Source organism: Podarcis melisellensis (assembly GCF_964234715.1).
Source record: "Podarcis melisellensis genome assembly, chromosome: 5".
Classification (NCBI taxonomy): domain Eukaryota; kingdom Metazoa; phylum Chordata; class Lepidosauria; order Squamata; family Lacertidae; genus Podarcis; species Podarcis melisellensis.
In genome coordinates this window covers 78,985,639-79,003,830 of record NC_138537.1, presented here as the reverse complement: position 1 = coordinate 79,003,830, position 18,192 = coordinate 78,985,639, and the positions used below count along the sequence as shown (strand labels likewise).

The 18,192-nt window shown below is 43.3% G+C and overlaps 1 protein-coding gene and 1 long non-coding RNA gene across 4 annotated transcripts in view; one reads left to right on the top strand and one right to left on the bottom strand.

The window, feature by feature from the left end:
• Positions 1–1,926: 1,926 nt before the first annotated feature.
• The window catches only part of SH2D4B (SH2 domain containing 4B), an 87,577-nt gene continuing 71,311 nt past the window's right edge, over positions 1,927–18,192 (top strand). The window contains exons 1-2 of one of the 3 annotated variants that reach the window (XM_081913743.1): positions 1,927–2,068; positions 3,158–3,382. In XM_081913743.1, the coding sequence (XP_081769869.1) occupies positions 3,355–3,382 (28 nt within the window). In that variant the 5' untranslated portion in view covers positions 1,927–2,068; positions 3,158–3,354. Of the gene's footprint in view, positions 2,069–3,157; positions 3,383–6,412; positions 7,890–18,192 lie in introns of those variants that run through there. The other 2 variants (XM_081913746.1, XM_081913742.1) reach the window with 2 other exon arrangements.
• On the bottom strand, positions 6,015–7,420 carry LOC309371280. The gene is made up of 2 exons (XR_014169007.1): positions 7,320–7,420; positions 6,015–6,390 (listed from the first exon to the last, which is right to left on the bottom strand). It is a non-coding gene; the product is annotated as an uncharacterized lncRNA (long non-coding RNA).

The following is an 18,192-nucleotide window of genomic DNA, read 5'->3' as shown; positions in this document are numbered from 1 at the left end:
GCCACTCTAGAAATTCTTGAAGGCCATTTCCCTACCCCTGATGTAGGGTGCAGAATTTAAACCAATCTGAGACCAAACTGGCATAAGTAGCACTAGTTAAGTCAGAACTACTCACCTACTTCTCTGTTCATTTTTGTTTCTCAGAATTCTGGTTAGAATGGTTGCTCACTGTCAGTAAATATTTAAATTGCATTAGCCTATAGTCCAGGCATAGGCAAACTCAGCCCTCCAGATGTTTTGAGACTACATTTCCCATCATCCCTGACCACTGGTCCTGTTAGCTAGGGATGATGGGAGTTGCAGTCCCAAAACATCTGGAAGGCCGAGTTTGCCTATGCCTGCTATAGTCAGTATTCTGATGTCATCATATCATTGTTCAATATGTAAAACCATCACCATTTCTTTATGATATGTGATTAGTTCTACCATGTGATTTTTTTTAAAAAAAATATTTACTCATCCTCAGTGATGTCCTGTTTGCAGGCTTCCCATTGGCATCTGATTCACCCCTGTCAGAACAGGATATGTCAGTGTGATAATATAATGACACCCAGCTGGTATCTAGTACCTGAGTGACTTGTACACCCCATGATAAACATAGAACCTAATGAGAACTGTTGCCTAAAAATGACACCAAGAGGTATCAATTCAAACATTGACAATTTCAGAAGGTTTGACAAAGGTTTCAGCCCGCCCTGCCCCCGTCTGTAAAAAGAGCAAGCTTTAAGAAGGAAAACCTCTGAAAATCCTGAATTCTGAAAATTCAGTACCATAGCTAGGATAACTGCCTAATTCCCTAAAATGGCAAAATACTACAATATGTGGGGTTACAATTTTAATACAGATTACTAATTGTAAATACAGCAGTGGTAGTAATTCCAGGCCAATTAATCCAGAATGAAATGTCATGATCTTGTATATGTCATATACTTGGTCTAGGATTAAGATTTTTATTTCTTCCAGCCTAACATCCTCTCTATTTCAGAAGGTGTCTTCTCCATCTTCCTTCCCTCATATGCAGCACCTGACTGTTTTTATATAAATGTCACAGCCGAGGTGGGCTTTGGCTATGTCATAAACTCTGAATAAAATTCTTTTTGTGCTGCTTCAGCATTCTTGCGTTTTAGCCAGAGAGCTGTTTAGTTTAGAGAAAGGAAGTTATGTGAAAATATAAAATCAAGGTGAGCGAATAAGGTAGATTACCAGTTAAAGCAGTGCTTCTTAACCTTTTATTGGCTCACAGGAACCTTTGAAAATCTGATGAAAGCTATGGACCCCAGAACCCACCCCCCAATTACAATTTTCAAAGCAATAGGAAGGAAATAGAATGCATCTGTCTTTCTGTCGGTCTATCTATATCTCAAGGTTAAAGGCAACTGAACATGAGATACTAACCTTTTGCTGGGTGAATGATCTGGAGATGTGAGGATAAAACTACAATGGCAATTCAAGTACCTTGCCAAGTAAGGAGTTGTGATAAAAGTCAGCACAATCAATTGGCCTGATGTCCAGAAGTGTCATCTTGTATAAGTTATTTTCCCTATGCCTCCGTTGTGCTCATCTGTAAAATGGGAATTAAGGTGTTCTTCTTCATGGGCTTGTTATGAAAAGCAAATTTTAAAAATACTATATTTTTATCCTACTTTTCAGACAATGACAGCCTCTCAAAATGACTCTCATCAATTGAAAGAGAGAAGGGTACTGCCATAAGGGTTATATAAAGAGACACAAAGGAAGAGAAGAGGTAGAGGAGAGTGGTCAGTCCTTCAAGGCCAGAACAAAATGGTGAGTTACGTGGGAGTTAATGTCTAGTTGCATCCAGGCTCAATTTCCCTTGTGATGTTCTTGCTTGAAGAGCAGTTGGTGGTGTAAATGGCAGTTGGTGCTGTTCCAGAGGCAACTGGCAGTTGGAGTCAAGTGTTCTTGGAATCAAGACAGGGAGGGGGGCTTTTGGAATCAAGACAGCTCCTCCCAATGAATGGGACCAGGTTGATCTCACACTTGCCATGGTATTTGTAAGCTGGATGGCAGGAAGAGACTTCCAAGGATTCCTTGGCTAAAGGCAGAGGTCAGAGTATGCTATCTTCAAAGCTGCTTCTTCTTCTTCTTCTTCTTCTTCTTCTTCTTCTTCTTCTTCTTCTTCTTCTTCTTCTACTTCTTCTTCTTCCTCTTCCTCTTCCTCTTCCTCTTCCTCTTCTTCATATCTACAGAAGTCTGTGTCACCAACAAATAAACCACTTGAAAGTTCACAGTAGGTAGAATCTGCCTGCAATTTTGCAGTGGCTCCCAGGTGATCTTTAGAGGGGGGTCAGAAGCCCCCCCAGAAGCTTGGTGGGGTGAAGCCACATCATTAATCTCCAGGCAGCAACATCACTAGCACTTAGGAGAGGGGTGAGACAGCAGCAGCAATGGAGCTGTGTGGGCCCCCCATTGGGAGCACTGGATTGGCACCACTAGTCTGCCCATGCAACCCCAACTTGGCCTCCATCTTCCCCTTTCCTCTCCCAGTGAGTGGCAGTGACACCGCTGCTGAGTGGCTACTGCTTTGGCTGTGCCCCATTGGGCAAGCTGTCCCTGCTAAGGGTCACCAATACATTGGGTTGAATCCAGACTAATTTAGTTGCACTGAGATTCCATGGATTCCATAGCACAAGTCATAACTAAGTTGTCCTGCTGCATCTAACTTAGTCTAGATCTGGCCCATTGGATGACCTGGAGAATATATTTGCTAGGTAGCTATTTTGTGTCTTGGAGATGCACATGCTTGAAGATCCTGTATCATAGATCTTCTCCAATGACATTTACATGCTTTACTATCTAAGGCTGCCTAGTGGCTTCTTGCCTGATAAGAGCGAACTGACATACATACCTTCAGTTGCTATGTTACACCAACTTTCACTTGAGACAGCTGCACCTGCTTATACAACTATGCTGTGTCCAGCTTGAAGGCTGTGTTGCTCACCTATATCCAAAAGATCTGCATAATAATAATAATAATAATAATAATAATAATAATAATAATAATTTATTACAAAAGCACAATGAGTTTAGAGGATTTATACAGGCTTCTCTAACAGGCTTCTCTGACTGTCGGACATAAATAGGGCACCTGTACACTATTTCCTGAATTCAATAGGTAATTCTTGTATATTTACAGAGTCCCAAGAGCTTAGCCTTCAGTCTGTGAAAGTGGTATATAAACAGCTGGTCCGACGAAACTTCATGTGCTATGCAGTGATAGAAACCACGCACATAGTAATACATTCTGAACTTTTGCTCTAGAAAACAACAATTCTGCTCTTATTTGAAGAAAGGGGAATTATAAGGCAAAGGCCTAGACACCGAGTTTACCAAATGCTGAGTGACAACATTAAAGCAGCAGGTAACAAGAGACCTTTAAGTCAAAGATTTGGCTGGCTATTTCAAATCAATATGTGAGCTTCATCTTTCATCCCTTCTACAGATCCCTAGGCTTGTGCAGGTCTCTTTTCTGCCCCCACTCTCTTTCAGCTTTCCTTCTTTCCTCTGAAATTATTTTCCAGTTGTGTGTGTGTTTAGTTAATTTCCAGACTCTACATTTAATAGTCTTGGAGAGACCCCACCTCCTGCTGTGTGGTAGGTCAGTCCTGCCATGTTTGGTGGCCCCATCCTATTCATTCTACCCCAACCAATTGCCCTGACAGCAGCTCTGTAGATCTTCCTTTTAATTTTCTAATCTAGGCTGCTGCAATTTTGCAGACCACTCTCTTTCCCTAGATACCTCTGCTTCTTCTGTTGATTCTTCCTGCCTTGCTTTACTGTAGGATTAAGCAGTCCAGGCAACGATAACTGGGTATACTTCTGCCTACTTTTCCAACCTGTGACGTTAGGATAGCTCATTCAGTCCCTATCAGAGGCTTCCCTACTGTAACCACCACAAGTAACATAAAAGCATTCTGTTGAATTCATCTCAGACAAGCATGTACCATAAAAGAAATCAAAGGGAGAGGGGTGGGGCAAGAAGGGAAGATGTTTCTTTCTTTTACCTTCTCTCTTTACACCCCTCCAATTCCTGTCAATAGGAACAACTCATGGAGCTCCCCTGTTCAAGAAAGTCATCACCAGCCTCAAGCAGAGAGGTTGTTGTGAGTCTCCCCAAATTCCACTCCACTCAATGGAGTTGATGTGCAAGTGGAGCCAACAGGGACTTTGCTGCCCACAAGCAAACTGGAACAAGGTGTAAGGAAATAGGCATGCATGTATGTTTGCAAATAAAAAGAAGAAAATACTCCACCAGTGGGTGTCTTCATGCTGCCAATGAGCATTAGAAGCATCTACAGAAGTCTAGTGTTCCAAAGTAATAGTACTGCTCTATTCTGCCTTGGTCAGATCACACCGGAAGTACTGTGACCAGTTCTGGGTTCCATGATTTAAGAAGGACAAGCTGGAACATGTGCAGAGGAGGGTGACCAAGATGCTCAAGGATCTGCAAACCAAGCCCTATGAGGAACGGTTGAAGGAGCTGGGTATGTTTAGCCTGGAAAATAGGTGACTGAGGAGATATCTGAAGTATCTGAAGGGTGTCACATAGAAGATGTTTTCTTCTCTAGATAGTAGGGACCAGACGAATGGCTTTGCATTACAAAATAGGAGACTAAACACCAGGAGTAACTTTCTGACAGTAAAAGCTCTTGACAGTGGCATGGACTCCTTCAAGAGGTGGTGGAGTCTCCTTCCTTGGAGGTTTTTAAGCAGAAGTTGGACGGCCATCTGTCATGGATGCTTTAGTTGAGATTCCTGCATTACAGGACTAGATGACCCTTGGGGTCCCTTCCAGTTCTACAATTAACACAAAGCTCCGACAATTAACACAAAGCTTTTTTGGTGGTGTAAACTGACTGCTGAGTTTTGCCAAGGAAGCTTCTGCCAAAAAGAAAAAAGAAAGACTTTGACCAGAATAATCATTTAGAGAATTTTGCCCTTTTCTGTTACCTTGAATCATGATCAGTAAATGTCCACCTCTTAAAACAAACAAGTTGTTTGATTTACATCATTCTCACTGACGTTGGGAAAAAGATATGTGAGAAGCTTGGAAACCTTCCATTATGGGGGATAGTTCTATCAGCAGCTACCAGCTATGATAGTTAAATGGAACCTCCAAGTCCAGCAGCAATATATGCGTATGAATGCTGAGTTGGGGGAACAAAGAACAGAGGGGAAACTCATTCCACAATGTCTTATGTTGCCTATGCAAAAATATTTCACCAAGGGCAACTGTAATACAAAGGGTAGTGATGTGATAGCAAAATGCAATACAGTGGTACTTCTGGTTACGTACTTAGTTCGTTCTGGAGGTCCGTTCTTAACCTGAAACTGTTCTTAACCTGAAGTACCACTTTAGCTAATGGGGCCTTCCGCTGCCGCCGCACCGCCACTGCGCGATTTCTGTTCTCATCCTGAAGCAAAGTTAGCGGAGTCTGTAACCTGAAGTGTATGTAACCTGAAGCATATGTAACCCGAGGCACCACTGTATTTTTGTGTGAATTTGCATTTTGTTATTATATCACTGCTCTGTGTATTGTGTTGCCTATGGCAGATATTTTGGCCAGTTTATGGGTGGAAATAGCTGCACTTAGCAGTTTTCTTTAGCTGAAAATGGAGCAGAGGTTTTTAGGTCACATTCAGGTCATACATGTAGAGCACATAGCTTCACCCAAGAATCCTGGGAACTGTAGTTTGTTAAGGGTGCTGGGAATTGCAACTCTGTAAGGGCAAACTACAGCTCCCAGGATTCTTTGGGGGAATCCATGTGCTTTGGATGTATGATGTGGATTTGACTGTAGATGGAAGTTGGATTACAACCAAGACTTGCAACAAAATGTTGTATTCTTGCCTTCTAAGAGAAATGTTCCTATTCAGGGTACTAGCTAGCCAGCTAAGTCCTCCTCCGGGGTAGTATAAACTATAAGGGGCTCCAAAACATCCATTTGCTTCTCATCCCCAACTTTCTGTGGCTACTCAGCATGCTTGGTATCCATCACACTGTTTTTTAATGGTTCTTTTAGGTTTTATTTTGAAAAGCCTTTTTTTATACTACTCATTTCTCTCGAGTATGACGATACCTTCCTTAGAGGCACTGGAATTGTTCCAGTCTAAATGCTACGATGCAGTTAAGGTGTCATTCCACCTAAGATGGGCATAGAGGAATCCGATACAAGTTGGCCAAGGATGTGACTCTCAGCCGATGAAGATCTGAAGTCAGAAAGCTAATGTTAAGGTCATGTAGCCTTTTGAATTAATGGTTCTCTTGATGTTCCAGAGAGACTGCCTTCCCTTAGCATCCTGCTTGACCTTTTGCTCTAATCCAGCAGGACTCTTACATTCTGATGATCCAAAAAATAGTTATCTTTTCTAAAAAGCAATGGGGGGGAAAAGAGTAGATGTCTTACAAAACTATTTTGATGATATCTGAATAATTCAAAGAAGCCTGAGCATCTTGTTAGACTATTAACATCTCCATGGCCTTTTGGTGGCCTGAGTTCAACTGGTTGGCAGTTTTGTTATGCATTTAGCTGTTTCAAATGGGATTTTAACAGAATTTTACCATCGTCTATTATGCTTTAAAATCTATTATTACACATCTTAGACCTTAGAGGCTGGACGGGGCTATGATTAGTTGCATATAAATTATTGTAATAGAAACCCCGAGGAGCTAACAATAGTATTTCACGGAGAGCAGGAAAATGCCAGTAAACAGCAAAAGGTCACCATTTGCTTAAAAAGCAATCTCGTCTCTATCTTCCCACCGCAGAATGGAAAACACACCGATGGCAGGAGGGTTAACGCAGTGTGCTTGAACTGCCAAGGCCAGACTTTGGCTTAATTAATATTAATTAGCTGCCTTGCAAGTTTTCCTCCTGACAGCTTTGGGCTGCTCTTCCATTCCTTTATGCAAGTTTGAAAGGGGGAAAAAACCCCAAAAAACTTTTAAATCCGTTAGTGCTGAATCACCATGTCTGTTGGCAGTAAGTAAACATGACCCTAGACAGAGCCAGGTGGTGGTGTGTGCTCCAGCGACCGGGGAGAGTAAGCAGCGCTACAGATAATGTGTAAATGTGTGTTGCCTTTTATCGGAAGGGATCAGTTCCCAAAAGGCGCTGGAATGACATAGATACCGCCGGTGTAGTTGTTACTTTTCACCATGACATCATAGATTTAAAAATAAACCCCGAGGCACAAATCCCCAGCACTACATCAAGGGGAACACACCACCGTGGGAATGAGAAGCAAGAAACCTGGGACACCGTGCCATAATCGGATCAGTTTGTAAAATACTGAACTGTTTCCAGGTATTTAAGTGACAGCTGTCAGGAGTTATCCTCTTTCCCCTTTTGGGGAGCCTTTTAATACCATCCAAGTGGCTCATCCTTGTTTGTACGCCTTTGCCCTGCCAATCTCCTGTTCCATCCCCCCCCCCCATTGGACACCTGTTGATAGGTGACACAAGCTATTATTATTGTGGCGATTAACGGAAAGCGATCGGAGCATGAAAGAGAACCCAATCCCTCTCAGGAAGGGCCAGCACTTTCATTTCAAGTTGTTTTTGAGGAAGTGCTAAAGGCGTTAAGTTGGCTGGACTGGACAGGGTATTTTTCCTTCGGTTTTGAATTTTGTCTTTTCCACCTGGCCACTGCACACGCGTTGCTTTCTTAACCGTATTGCCATGCTGCAGCAAATTTTGCGGGATATGTACATCGACCCGGAGCTACTGGCTGAACTGAATGAAGAACAGAAGCATGTCCTCTTCTACAAGATGAGGGAAGAGCAGGTCAGGCGATGGAGGGAGAGAGAGGAAGACACGCAGGAGGGAGAGGCGGCTGTGCTGCAAAGGACAGCGAGACTCAAGCAGAGTAAGATTTGACAGCTTTTCTGATCACCAGTCATTTCTGTGGGAAGTTGAATGTCTCAGTGTCTGTGTATTCCTCATATTGTCTGCTCTGGCAGTTGCCCTGTGAAGGAAATCCCAAGAAGATAAAAACTGAGACCTCACCCAGGCAACTGCCAGGTGTATTGGTCTTGAACCTAAGCATTCCAAGTTCAGGCCTCGAACTCTGCCCAATGAGTCACAATGGCTCCAGTGCAGAATACGGTAGTTGCAGTTCAGTCGCATTGAAATGAAGGGGGATTAAGTCAGCTCTGAATTTTTTCTCCTCTATGGATTAAGCACGACTCTTTGTTTCTCTTTATGCGTGGGGATTTGTGCCTTTCGACTTGCACACCTAATCCATAGACTCATTGTTTCTGTATAATGCTTAACAGTGTGTAAAACTAGCAGACCAGAAATGTAGGGCCTACTGGCACCACCAGTCCCCCTACTGGGCTGTGAATGGGCTAGAGTGGGGTGGTGAGCAATACCCTCCCTCTCTAAATTGTCCTCTGAATGCCTCATGAGGACATGATTATACATTAATTCAGGCATAGGCAAACTCAGCCTTTCAGATGTTTTGGGACTACCATCATCCCTAGCTAACAGGACCAGTGGTCATAGATGATGGGAATTGTAGTCTCAAAACATCTTGAGGACCGAGTTTGCCTATGCCTGCATTATTTCATGGCACACCCTCCAAGTGTCCCTATTTTCAAGGGACGGTCCTGGATTTACAGAAGCTGTCCCAGTTTCTGATTTGATCCTGAATATCCCACTTTTCCTCAAGGCATCCCTATTTTCCTTGGAGCAGTATGGGCAGTATGGAGTTATTCGGCCCCTGAGTCAAGGAGATAGGTAACTATACAAGCTTTTGAAGACATCTGAGGGTAGCCCTGTATAGGGAAGTTTGTGTGTGTGTGTGTTTTTAAAAAACACATGTTTAATGCTTCTATATAAGTTGGAAGCCTCCCAGAGTAGCTGGGGCAACCCAGTCTGATGAGTGGCATATAAATAAAAAAATTATTATTATGGAATAGGACGTCCCTGTTGTCATTGGAGAAATGTTGTAGGGTATGTCATAGTGGCTGGGAAAACCTACCCAGATGGGCAGGGCATTACTACTAATAATAATTGCAAATGGAACCCATCCCAGAAAAGCCAGTACCTCATCAGAGAAATGGCACCCTGGGATGTCTTTCTTAGCTATTTATTTTACTGTTTATGTTATTTGAATGTGTTCCATTTTCATTTCGTATTTATTTTTGTACCTGTTTTGTTTTTGTTTGTATGTATGTATGTAGGTATGTGTGTGCTTTTCTTTTCTTTTTCTATTCTTGTCTTTATTTTTGCCAGATGTATGTACACTTTGCCTTTGTTTTGTATTTGCATAATAAATCAATAACAACAACTATATAGTTTTTTCCTGTAAACAAAGCAAAGACTATGAAATAATTGTGTGCTATAGTCATCTAGGGTCAGAAGCATAGACACACATCAGTCAGAGGTGTTTTGCGGGCACAGCATATGAAGTGCCCAAAATGGCCCATTCGCACTGGGACTGAAAGACTTTATAATCTCTGGTTCGCTTGTCTAAGTCCCACTGTTTTTAAATATAGTGTGAAGGGTATCTCTTCGGGAGACCTTCAAGAGCCTTCTTGCATTCTTGCAGTTCCCTCCCATGTGCAAATAAAAGCCTGTTCAGTTTGATTGATCTGTCATTTGTTGGGAGTAGGGGGTTGAGAATGCAGCTCGGCTCTGTGCGCCAAAACAACATTAAGAGGATGAAGATTGTCTTGTGCAGAAGATGAACATAATGCACACTAACACCGAAAAATGTAACTGCAACATTTTTATATAGTAATTTGTCACAGTGTTGACAGCTGCATTTCCATATATAAATTATACATTAAACCTATTCTGCTTTTTAGTGCACAGAATTGTTTTCCGGGTAATTAATTTTCTGGTTTACAAAGAATGATGAAAAAGAGGAGAAAACGATCACAGGAAACTTTATACTGTCTTTCTATCTCTGCATGCATGCGTCTCACCTATGCTCAATGTTTTATGACACTTTGCTCCTTCCAAATGACTTGCCCATCTCTTTAGCTGCAGTTTTTGTGTGTGTGTGTGTGGGGGGGGTGGTGGTGGTGAAATTGGGGCAGAGTGACTGGCAAAAGTTGTTTCCATCCTTCATAAAAGAGAAGGACAAAGTTTTTCACCTTAAATGGGAACAAAGGCAGCCTGATCAATTCTGAACTCAGTTGGAGTACAATGGAGACCAAGGTTATGCCAGTAGAGTAAGCTGAAAAACTTACTTGGGTGACTTTGAATTGGCACTGCAGCTTGCATTGTAAGAAGGAGTCTCACAGCCCTGTGTTCCACAGAAAGCCCTATGCCAGCCAGTGCACTGTAGTGGTTAGAGTGTTGGGATTCAGAGTGGGGAGATGGAAGACCTGGCTCAAGCCACGCTCAGCTTTGTAACTCTCACTTGGTGACTAACTTACCTTTGTTGTGAGAGTGAAAAGAGGGCTGGAGAGAACTTTGTACACCCCTCAAGGATGAGCTGTGGAAATATAAAGATAATTAAAAATACCTCAAATTACCTAGAGTTTTAGGAATGTCGCAGGGCTGGTGCACATTTTTCAATGTTTTCTGGCCGCACCTTGAGCTATTGTAGCTTAAACACCCCAGACAAAACTTGGGGCTCATGCACACTCCTGTTTGCCCCATGCCTAGAAAGCATGGGTTCAAATGGCTTTGCCGATTCCCTCCAGAAAACCCGCTCCTTGGCACTAAATCAGAACAAGCGTCAAGCTGCGGAGAACCTGATTGCCATTCGTTCTGATTCAGCGCTAAAGATCCGGTTTCCACGAGGGAAAGCAGCAGGGCAAACAGAGATGTCGCTAAGCCCTTTGATTCTCACTTGCCTCCTAGGGCTTCTCTATGTCTAGAGTCATACAATCCTAGAAATGTACAGTTGGAAGGGACCACAAGGGTCATTTAGTCCACCCCCTTGCAATGCGCAAATCTTTTGGCCCAACATGGGGCTTGAACCCACAACCCTGAGATTAAGTCTCAGGCTCTACCGATGGAGCTATCCAGCACCTGGCATCCAGATTTCAGTCCCTTTCAGAAACACGTATTTGCCTTGCTCCCGGTCTTGGAACCCTGTGATTGTGCTAGGGATCTCTAATAAGGCTGAGAATGAGTGGGGTGATATGATAGCCATGTTCAAATATATAAAAGGATGTCACATAGAGGAGGGAGAAAGGTTGTTTTCTGCTGCTCCAGAGAAGCGGACACGGAGCAATGGATCCAAACTACAAGAAAGAAGATTCCACCTAAGCATTAGGAAGAACTTCCTGACAGTAAGAGCTGTTCGACAGTGGAATTTGCTGCTAAGGAGTGTGGTGGAGTCTCCTTCTTTGGAGGTCTTTAAGCAGAGGCTTGACAACCATATGTTAGGAGTGCTCTGATGGTGTTTCCTGCTTGGCAGGGGGTTGGACTCGATGGCCCTTGTGGTCTCTTCCAACTCTATGATTCTATGATTCTATGAGTTTTTGTCCCAGGTAAGTCTTGAACCAGGAGCTTCCATATCTTACTTTCTTAAAGCAAGATTCGACACTTCTTTAGTGAGAAGTAGGACCCACAATGCTTAGGTGGATATATATCTCCAACTGAGTGTGCCAGGGATTGCAATCCTAGCCTGTACATTATACCAGTGTTTCCCAACCTTGGGCCTCCAGCTGTTTTTGGACTACAACTCCCATCATCCCTAGCTAGCAAGACCAGTGGTCAGGGATGATGGGAATTGTAGTTCAAAAACAGCTGGAGGCCCAAGGTTGGGAAACACTGCATTATACCATGTGAATCTGCAATTTTTAATCACATATATTCTCTCGCCCTCTGAAAGGAGGATTCTTACTTCAAATGGAGAGGAAATACTTTACTGCAAAATTTCACTAGAAAGGTCTTTCCATAGAAGGAGGCAGGTCTCTCTATGCCCTGTGATATTGTAGTGTTTCTTCAGCACATACCTCTCATCTCAGATCATAAGTTTGGGAAATACATATTTAGCCATTTTCCATTTTAAGCCTTCATTAATATGCATATGTTTTCATTTCAGTGTGAATTAACTATACTTAGCCCCACACCTGAAATTACATGATGTCAAGTTGTGGGGCAGGTGAACATGGCTTGGGAAAATGGCCTCACAGGGCAAATTAGGACCAATTCGTCTGGTGGCCAGAGGTTCATACAGTACCTACCCTAGGTTAATCCAGAGGCTTAATCTTGCCTGTCAATCACATGGGCTGAAGCTCACACACGATTCCCTTCTGTGTCTGTAGACCTGCATACCCTCAGTCCCAGCCTTGAACCCGGAGGTTCTCCGTTCAAGCCCCAAAGTCTTTCATAATAGGTTACCTTAGTAGGGCTGGTAGTTAGGCACTTGTGAAGGATTATTTTTTCTGCTTAATGCTGGGCTCCCTTGTTGCGCATAAATCTTGCTTCTTTTACTTAAGAGCTAAACGATTAAACAAGACTTGTAGTAACAGATGTGCCTTAGCTTGGGCTCCTGCCTCCATCAGCTCTTTGCATAGCTGTCAGGATAGTTTTAGATGTTATGAATGGGAGCTTGGTTTTGTTCACAACAGCAAAACCAACTTCCACAGATTCTAAGTAAACCGGAAAACCATCCCTGCCCTTTGGATATACTTAAAAAGTGTGTGTTAATGTCCGCAGACTGGTTAAACCATACAGAAATGGAGTAGGAAATCTCTTTCACACGTGAGTACCTTGGGCTCAAGAGAGCAGCTTAAAATTATTTTCTTTCTTTTTCTCTTTCTCCCAGCACACAGTTAAGTGTATCTTGGAGCACAATATGGGAGTTACTCTTCAACATGATCTTGCAAAACTGTGTCACTTTCCCATTTACTCAGAGTAGGAGGCTAGAATAAATCTCTGCTTCCAAAGACCTCCACTTTAGGGCACCCACAAAGGGGAATTCTCCATTACCCCTCCCTGGGGCCTCCCTGACAAAAATGAGAAGAACCAGTTTGGCAGGTGTCTATACCCTGTGATCAAAGGTTGCTGAGAGAAAAAGTAGGATCAATAGGGCCATATCATTATCCCTTAGTGATTTTTAAGTGAAGATCATTGATCAAAGCCACAGGTGCAGCCTCTGTGCTGTTCCCAGCATGCAGGCTGAACTAGCAGCACCCGCTTCTCAGCCACATACTTACCATACATAGAATCATAGAGTTGGAAGGGACCCTGAGGATCATCTAGTCCAACCCCCTGCAATGCAGGAATATGCAGCTGTCCCATACGGGAATCGAACCTGCAACCTTGGCGTTATCACCACCACGCTCTAACCAACTGAGCTATCTGGGACACGAAACAACTACTCTAAAATCACCGAGCGTGAGCCTTTCACTAAGGTTCCTTATATGCCATTTGATTGCTACTGACTTGGGGGCTTGTCCTAAAATAGCAAAATCCAGATAATAGCCTGAATATGCCATTTATTAACCACCCACGTCTTTTGTCAACAAAGCATTTGTGTTAATCAATTATGGATAATGCCTTCCTTCATCAATTATAGAATGACAAATCTGCAGGGCTTTTTTTCTTCTTCTTTAAAAAAAATCTGACCCCGAATGGTGAGAAGACTGCCTTCCAGGATGATCAAAGCACCTTTACTGATGAGGGGGAAAACCTGCTGTTCTGGAAAATTCAACAGCATCTGGCTCTGTCCCTTTTGATTATGCAGAAGGTGGAGCCTGTCTAAGAGACCATCTTTCAACCGTACAACTTTTCCACTATGGTCACGGTGGCACCATTTTCAAAAAATGTTTCCATTGAAATATTTTGCCTTAGGAGCCACTTACAGTTCGGGAATAAGTTGTGGCGTTTGTCTCTTCTGCCTATCAGCTTGTAAGTGACAATCTGCACAGAGAATTGACCAATACTGAAAAGCGAAGAAATATTTAATGAAATAAATAAGTAGAAAGCTCCACGGCTAAGTGGATATGTCATGTCTCTCCAGGCAAAGTACAATGTCCAGTTTAGTATAGTATATAAAGCAGAAATACTAATTTTAGTGGGAAGCAATGTTGGATTTTTTTTTTGTCTGTCTGATTTTTTTGTGTTCTTGTTTGTAGTATGTCAGGAGAAGCCAATTAGAAAAAATTATCATGTACATTTAAAGCAGCCTAATTAGTATTAGAAGGAAATGGGTCATTTCACCCTCGTTTCAAATCTGCTGTGACGCTAATATTCTATTTGACAGTGCTATCTTTCCCCCAAGCCTCTTATCTGTTTTTATATATAAAGCTTGTTGGCCTCTTCTCCACAAAATGCCCAAACTGTTGTACAATAAAACAAATAATTAAAATAGTGTATCTGTTAAAGACAAGCATAACTTAAAACTAGCAAGAGTTTATAACCTGCAGCAATAAAAACACCTATATAAAACCATCCTCAACTCAGCCTTCCAGCAGTTTTATTTTAAAAGGCTGTCCAATAATGATAACGATAAGAATAAACAAAATACAACAACTTGCTGGAGAAGTTAGCACATGGATAAAGAGGCATATTTCATGTGGCTAGCTGTCCCACAAGACCCCTGAAAAGGGCTGTTTTAAAAAACACAGTGCCCCCAAATGCACACTTTGGAGCACCGCACAAGATCTCTGCCCTCAATAAAAGCTTTTTTTGGGGGGGGGGCACAAGCTCATGTGAGTCACATGATTCACACACAGCCCTGAAAAATGGTATCCTGGTTTTGGGCCACTTCGTATTGGAAATTTTGGGAGTGGGAGCATTGCAGCACTGTGACCACTAGGTCCAACCCATGGAGATGATCCAGTCTCGATGGTATCAAAAGCCAAATAGAAGGAGGAAAAAGCCACTGGACCATACTCCCTGAAAATCCCTTTAGGGCAACCAAGGTTGCTTCTGTCCCCAAGCCAGGCCTGAATCCAGTCTGAATTAGGCCCATGTGATTTGTTTCATCCAATAGCTCCTGCAGCAGAGCAGCTTTGCATATCCCCTCACAACGTCTTGACTCCTTTTCCTCACCCTTCTCAATGGGTGACCACTCGGAGAGCTGCCCACTTGAAGAGGCAGTGAGAGCTCTTGTTCACTTGAGACCCCCTGTTTCATTTCCCTTCCTTCCAGAGACTGTGACTCTTGCACCTTGTCCAGAGGGCATGTCTTTGGGGGAGACCACAAGGGCTCTCATCCTGAAGTCCTCAGCCCAGGAGGAACAGCTGGCAGAAGATAGGAACGGTAGTTGCAGCATGAACACACAGCAGTGAATAGAAGGCTTACAATGCATGAAACTTGGGATTATTTTTATGTTTTAGGCCGCAATCCTAGGCACACTTACTCAAGAGTAAGTACCACTGCAATTGATGCTACAGAACATTGCCCGTGACCTTGTTAACATCCTTAAACTGGGTGTCAAATGTATGAGAGGGTGTTTGGGGGAAGTTGCTAACCTGCCCACCTGCTACACTTTGAGCTTTACTGAACCCAACGTTCAGCATCACCTGGCAGCAAAAGCCACTAGATAGGGTGCTGATCCCTACTTCCAGCCATGGAGCTTTGGTTGTGTGTCGGCTGAAAATGTGTGGTACTGTTTCAGCATAAGAGTGTGACACAGTTGTGGAAGGGGTTAGGTATTCTCTTTGCCATTGCCTTTTTTCTTTAGTGAGTGGCATTTGGTATCCTGCCTCCATCTGGTGTGGGTATAAGCTTTCTTAGCAGCATTTGCGTCCCCCTATGTCTTCTGTATATCTATAGGTAGCTCTTTCAATAGCATTTAGTCCCCCAACCCTTCATTTGGTGTAAGTTAGCTTTTCCCTTGTCACTCCACTTGCCTGCTTCATTGTTGTTCCCAATTGCCTCCCTAGTTCTTTATCCCATCTGCCATCTTGTTGCCTCACAAAACACCCCTCTCTGTTTCTTTCCTGTTGCTTCCCATTGGCCAATGAAATCCAAGGCAACGTTTACAAAATCAAGACTCATTTAAACACAATGGCTTTTCCCGGATGTAGTGGAGCTGGTCAACTACACTAAATAGCAGTCTAAAGCAGGGATGACTATCCCATGGCTTGACTTCTGTAAGAACTGCATACTCTCCAACATTTCTCCAATGAAAATAGGGACATCCCCTTCCATAAACTGTTAGAATTCCTGCTCCGTGATTGCAGTCATGGGATTGTTGTCTATCACATGGCGGTATATGTTTTGACTCCACAAAGTGGGAAGTGACGGAGACAGGATGTTTGTGTTACTGTGTTCCGTGAAGTGGAACTATTGTCTTTTGTTTTTTCTCTTTGCTGTCTGATGCTAGAGAGGGAGCCATGTTGCAGTGCTCCGTGTGTGTTTAAATGTAAATAAAGTTGATTAGCCAAAATGCTGAGTTGCTGAGGTCTGATATGCAAGCTGCGCAAACTCTGCAGATCCCTAAGTGTGCCGGTGTCTGTTGGCATCAGTCGCTGTGATGTTTGGGCTAAAGAAAGCTTTTGAAGCTCCCAAATGATCAACCAGGAGGGAGGGAACATGCCAGTCGGGCATGTGTCTCTGCCAGAGTCCTACTCAAGTGTAGAACAAGCTCCTGACATGAACACCATTTATACCCGGCCTATCTGGCTGGCTTGCCCCAGCCACTCTGGGTGACTTCTAACATACATAAAAACATAATAAAACATTAACCATTAAAAAAACCTTTCCTTTACATGGCTGCCTTCAGATGTCTTCCAAAAGTTGTGTACAGTGGACCCTCCGGATATGAATTTAATTTGTTCCGTGGGTCCTTACGTACCCCAAAAAGTCCACAATATGAGGTACCACTTCTGCAAATGCACGTGGAGCGATAGAGTGCTTCTACATGTGGCACGCAGAGCGCTTCTGTGCATGTGTTACTTATCTCCTTGGCTCGGGGGTCACATAACTCCATACTCTCCAACGTTTTTCCAGTAAAAATAAGAAAATCATAACGAAAAGCAGGACCTTCAAAGATCAAATCAGAAACCAGGACAGCTTCTGTAAATCCAGGACTGTCCCTGGAAAATAGGGACACTTGGAGGGTCTGCAACTGTTGTTATAATAATAATAAGTTTTATTTATATCCCGCCCTCCCCAGCCGAAGCCGGGCTCAGGGCGGCTAACAACACTAAAACAGTACAACATTATAAAACATTATAAAAATGAATTAAAATCAAAATTGATGGCAACCATAAACTAAAGTTTTGTAAAGATTGCCAAGGGAGGGTGTCAGGCTGCGCCCTGACCAAAGGCCAGGTGGAACAGCTCTGTCTTGCAGGCCCTGCAGAAAGATGTCAAATCCTGGAGGGCCCTTGCCTCTTGTGACTGAGCATTCCACCAGGTTGGAGCCGCAGCCGAAAAAGCCCTGGCTCTAGTTGAGGCCAGCCTAACCTCTCTGTGGCTTGGGACCTTCAAGGTGTTTTTATTTGAAGACCGTAGGTTCCTCTGTGTGGCATACCAGGAGAGGCGGTCCCGTAGGTACGAGGGCCCTAGGCCGTATAGGGCTTTGAAGGTTAAAACCAGCACCTTAAACCTGATCCTGTACTCCGCCGGGAGCCAGTGCAGCTGGTATAGCACCGGATGAATGTGATCTCTAAGCGAAGACCCCGTAAGGAGTCTCGCTGCGGCATTCTGCACCCGCTGGAGTTTCTGGGTCAGTCTCAAGGGCAGCCCCACGTAGAGCGAGTTACAATAATCCAGTCTGGAGGTGACTGTCGCGTGGATCACAGTGGTTAGGTCAGGGCGAGAGAGGTAAGGAGCCAACTGCTTAGCTTGGCGGAGATGAAAAAATGCCGCCTTTGTTATAGCTGCAATCTGCGCCTCCATGGAGAAGGAGGTATCGAAGATTACACCCAAACTCTTAACAACTCTTGTTGTTTTAAATGCTTAGAGCAAGTTTTTGAGTCTTTGGCATTGAGTGGTGGTGGGAGAAAGCAATATTACATTATTAGGCTGGGTATTTTCTTAATGTTTTGGTGCTATCTATTAAAACAGAGGACCAAGAAGTTAATGCAGGCATATGGCTATCATTCTGTGCCTGCATTAATTTGGAGTTAATGACATTGATTAGACTCTGTAAATCAGTGAGGCCAACACACTGTAGTGCCATTTCATACATTATTTCGGAACCTGTTGCCAAACATGCTGATGGCATGCATGTCTATTATCTGCAATATTTGCTGGGGAATGCTTGTAAGCAGGACCCAGGCCCTTAATGGGGCGCTGCTTGC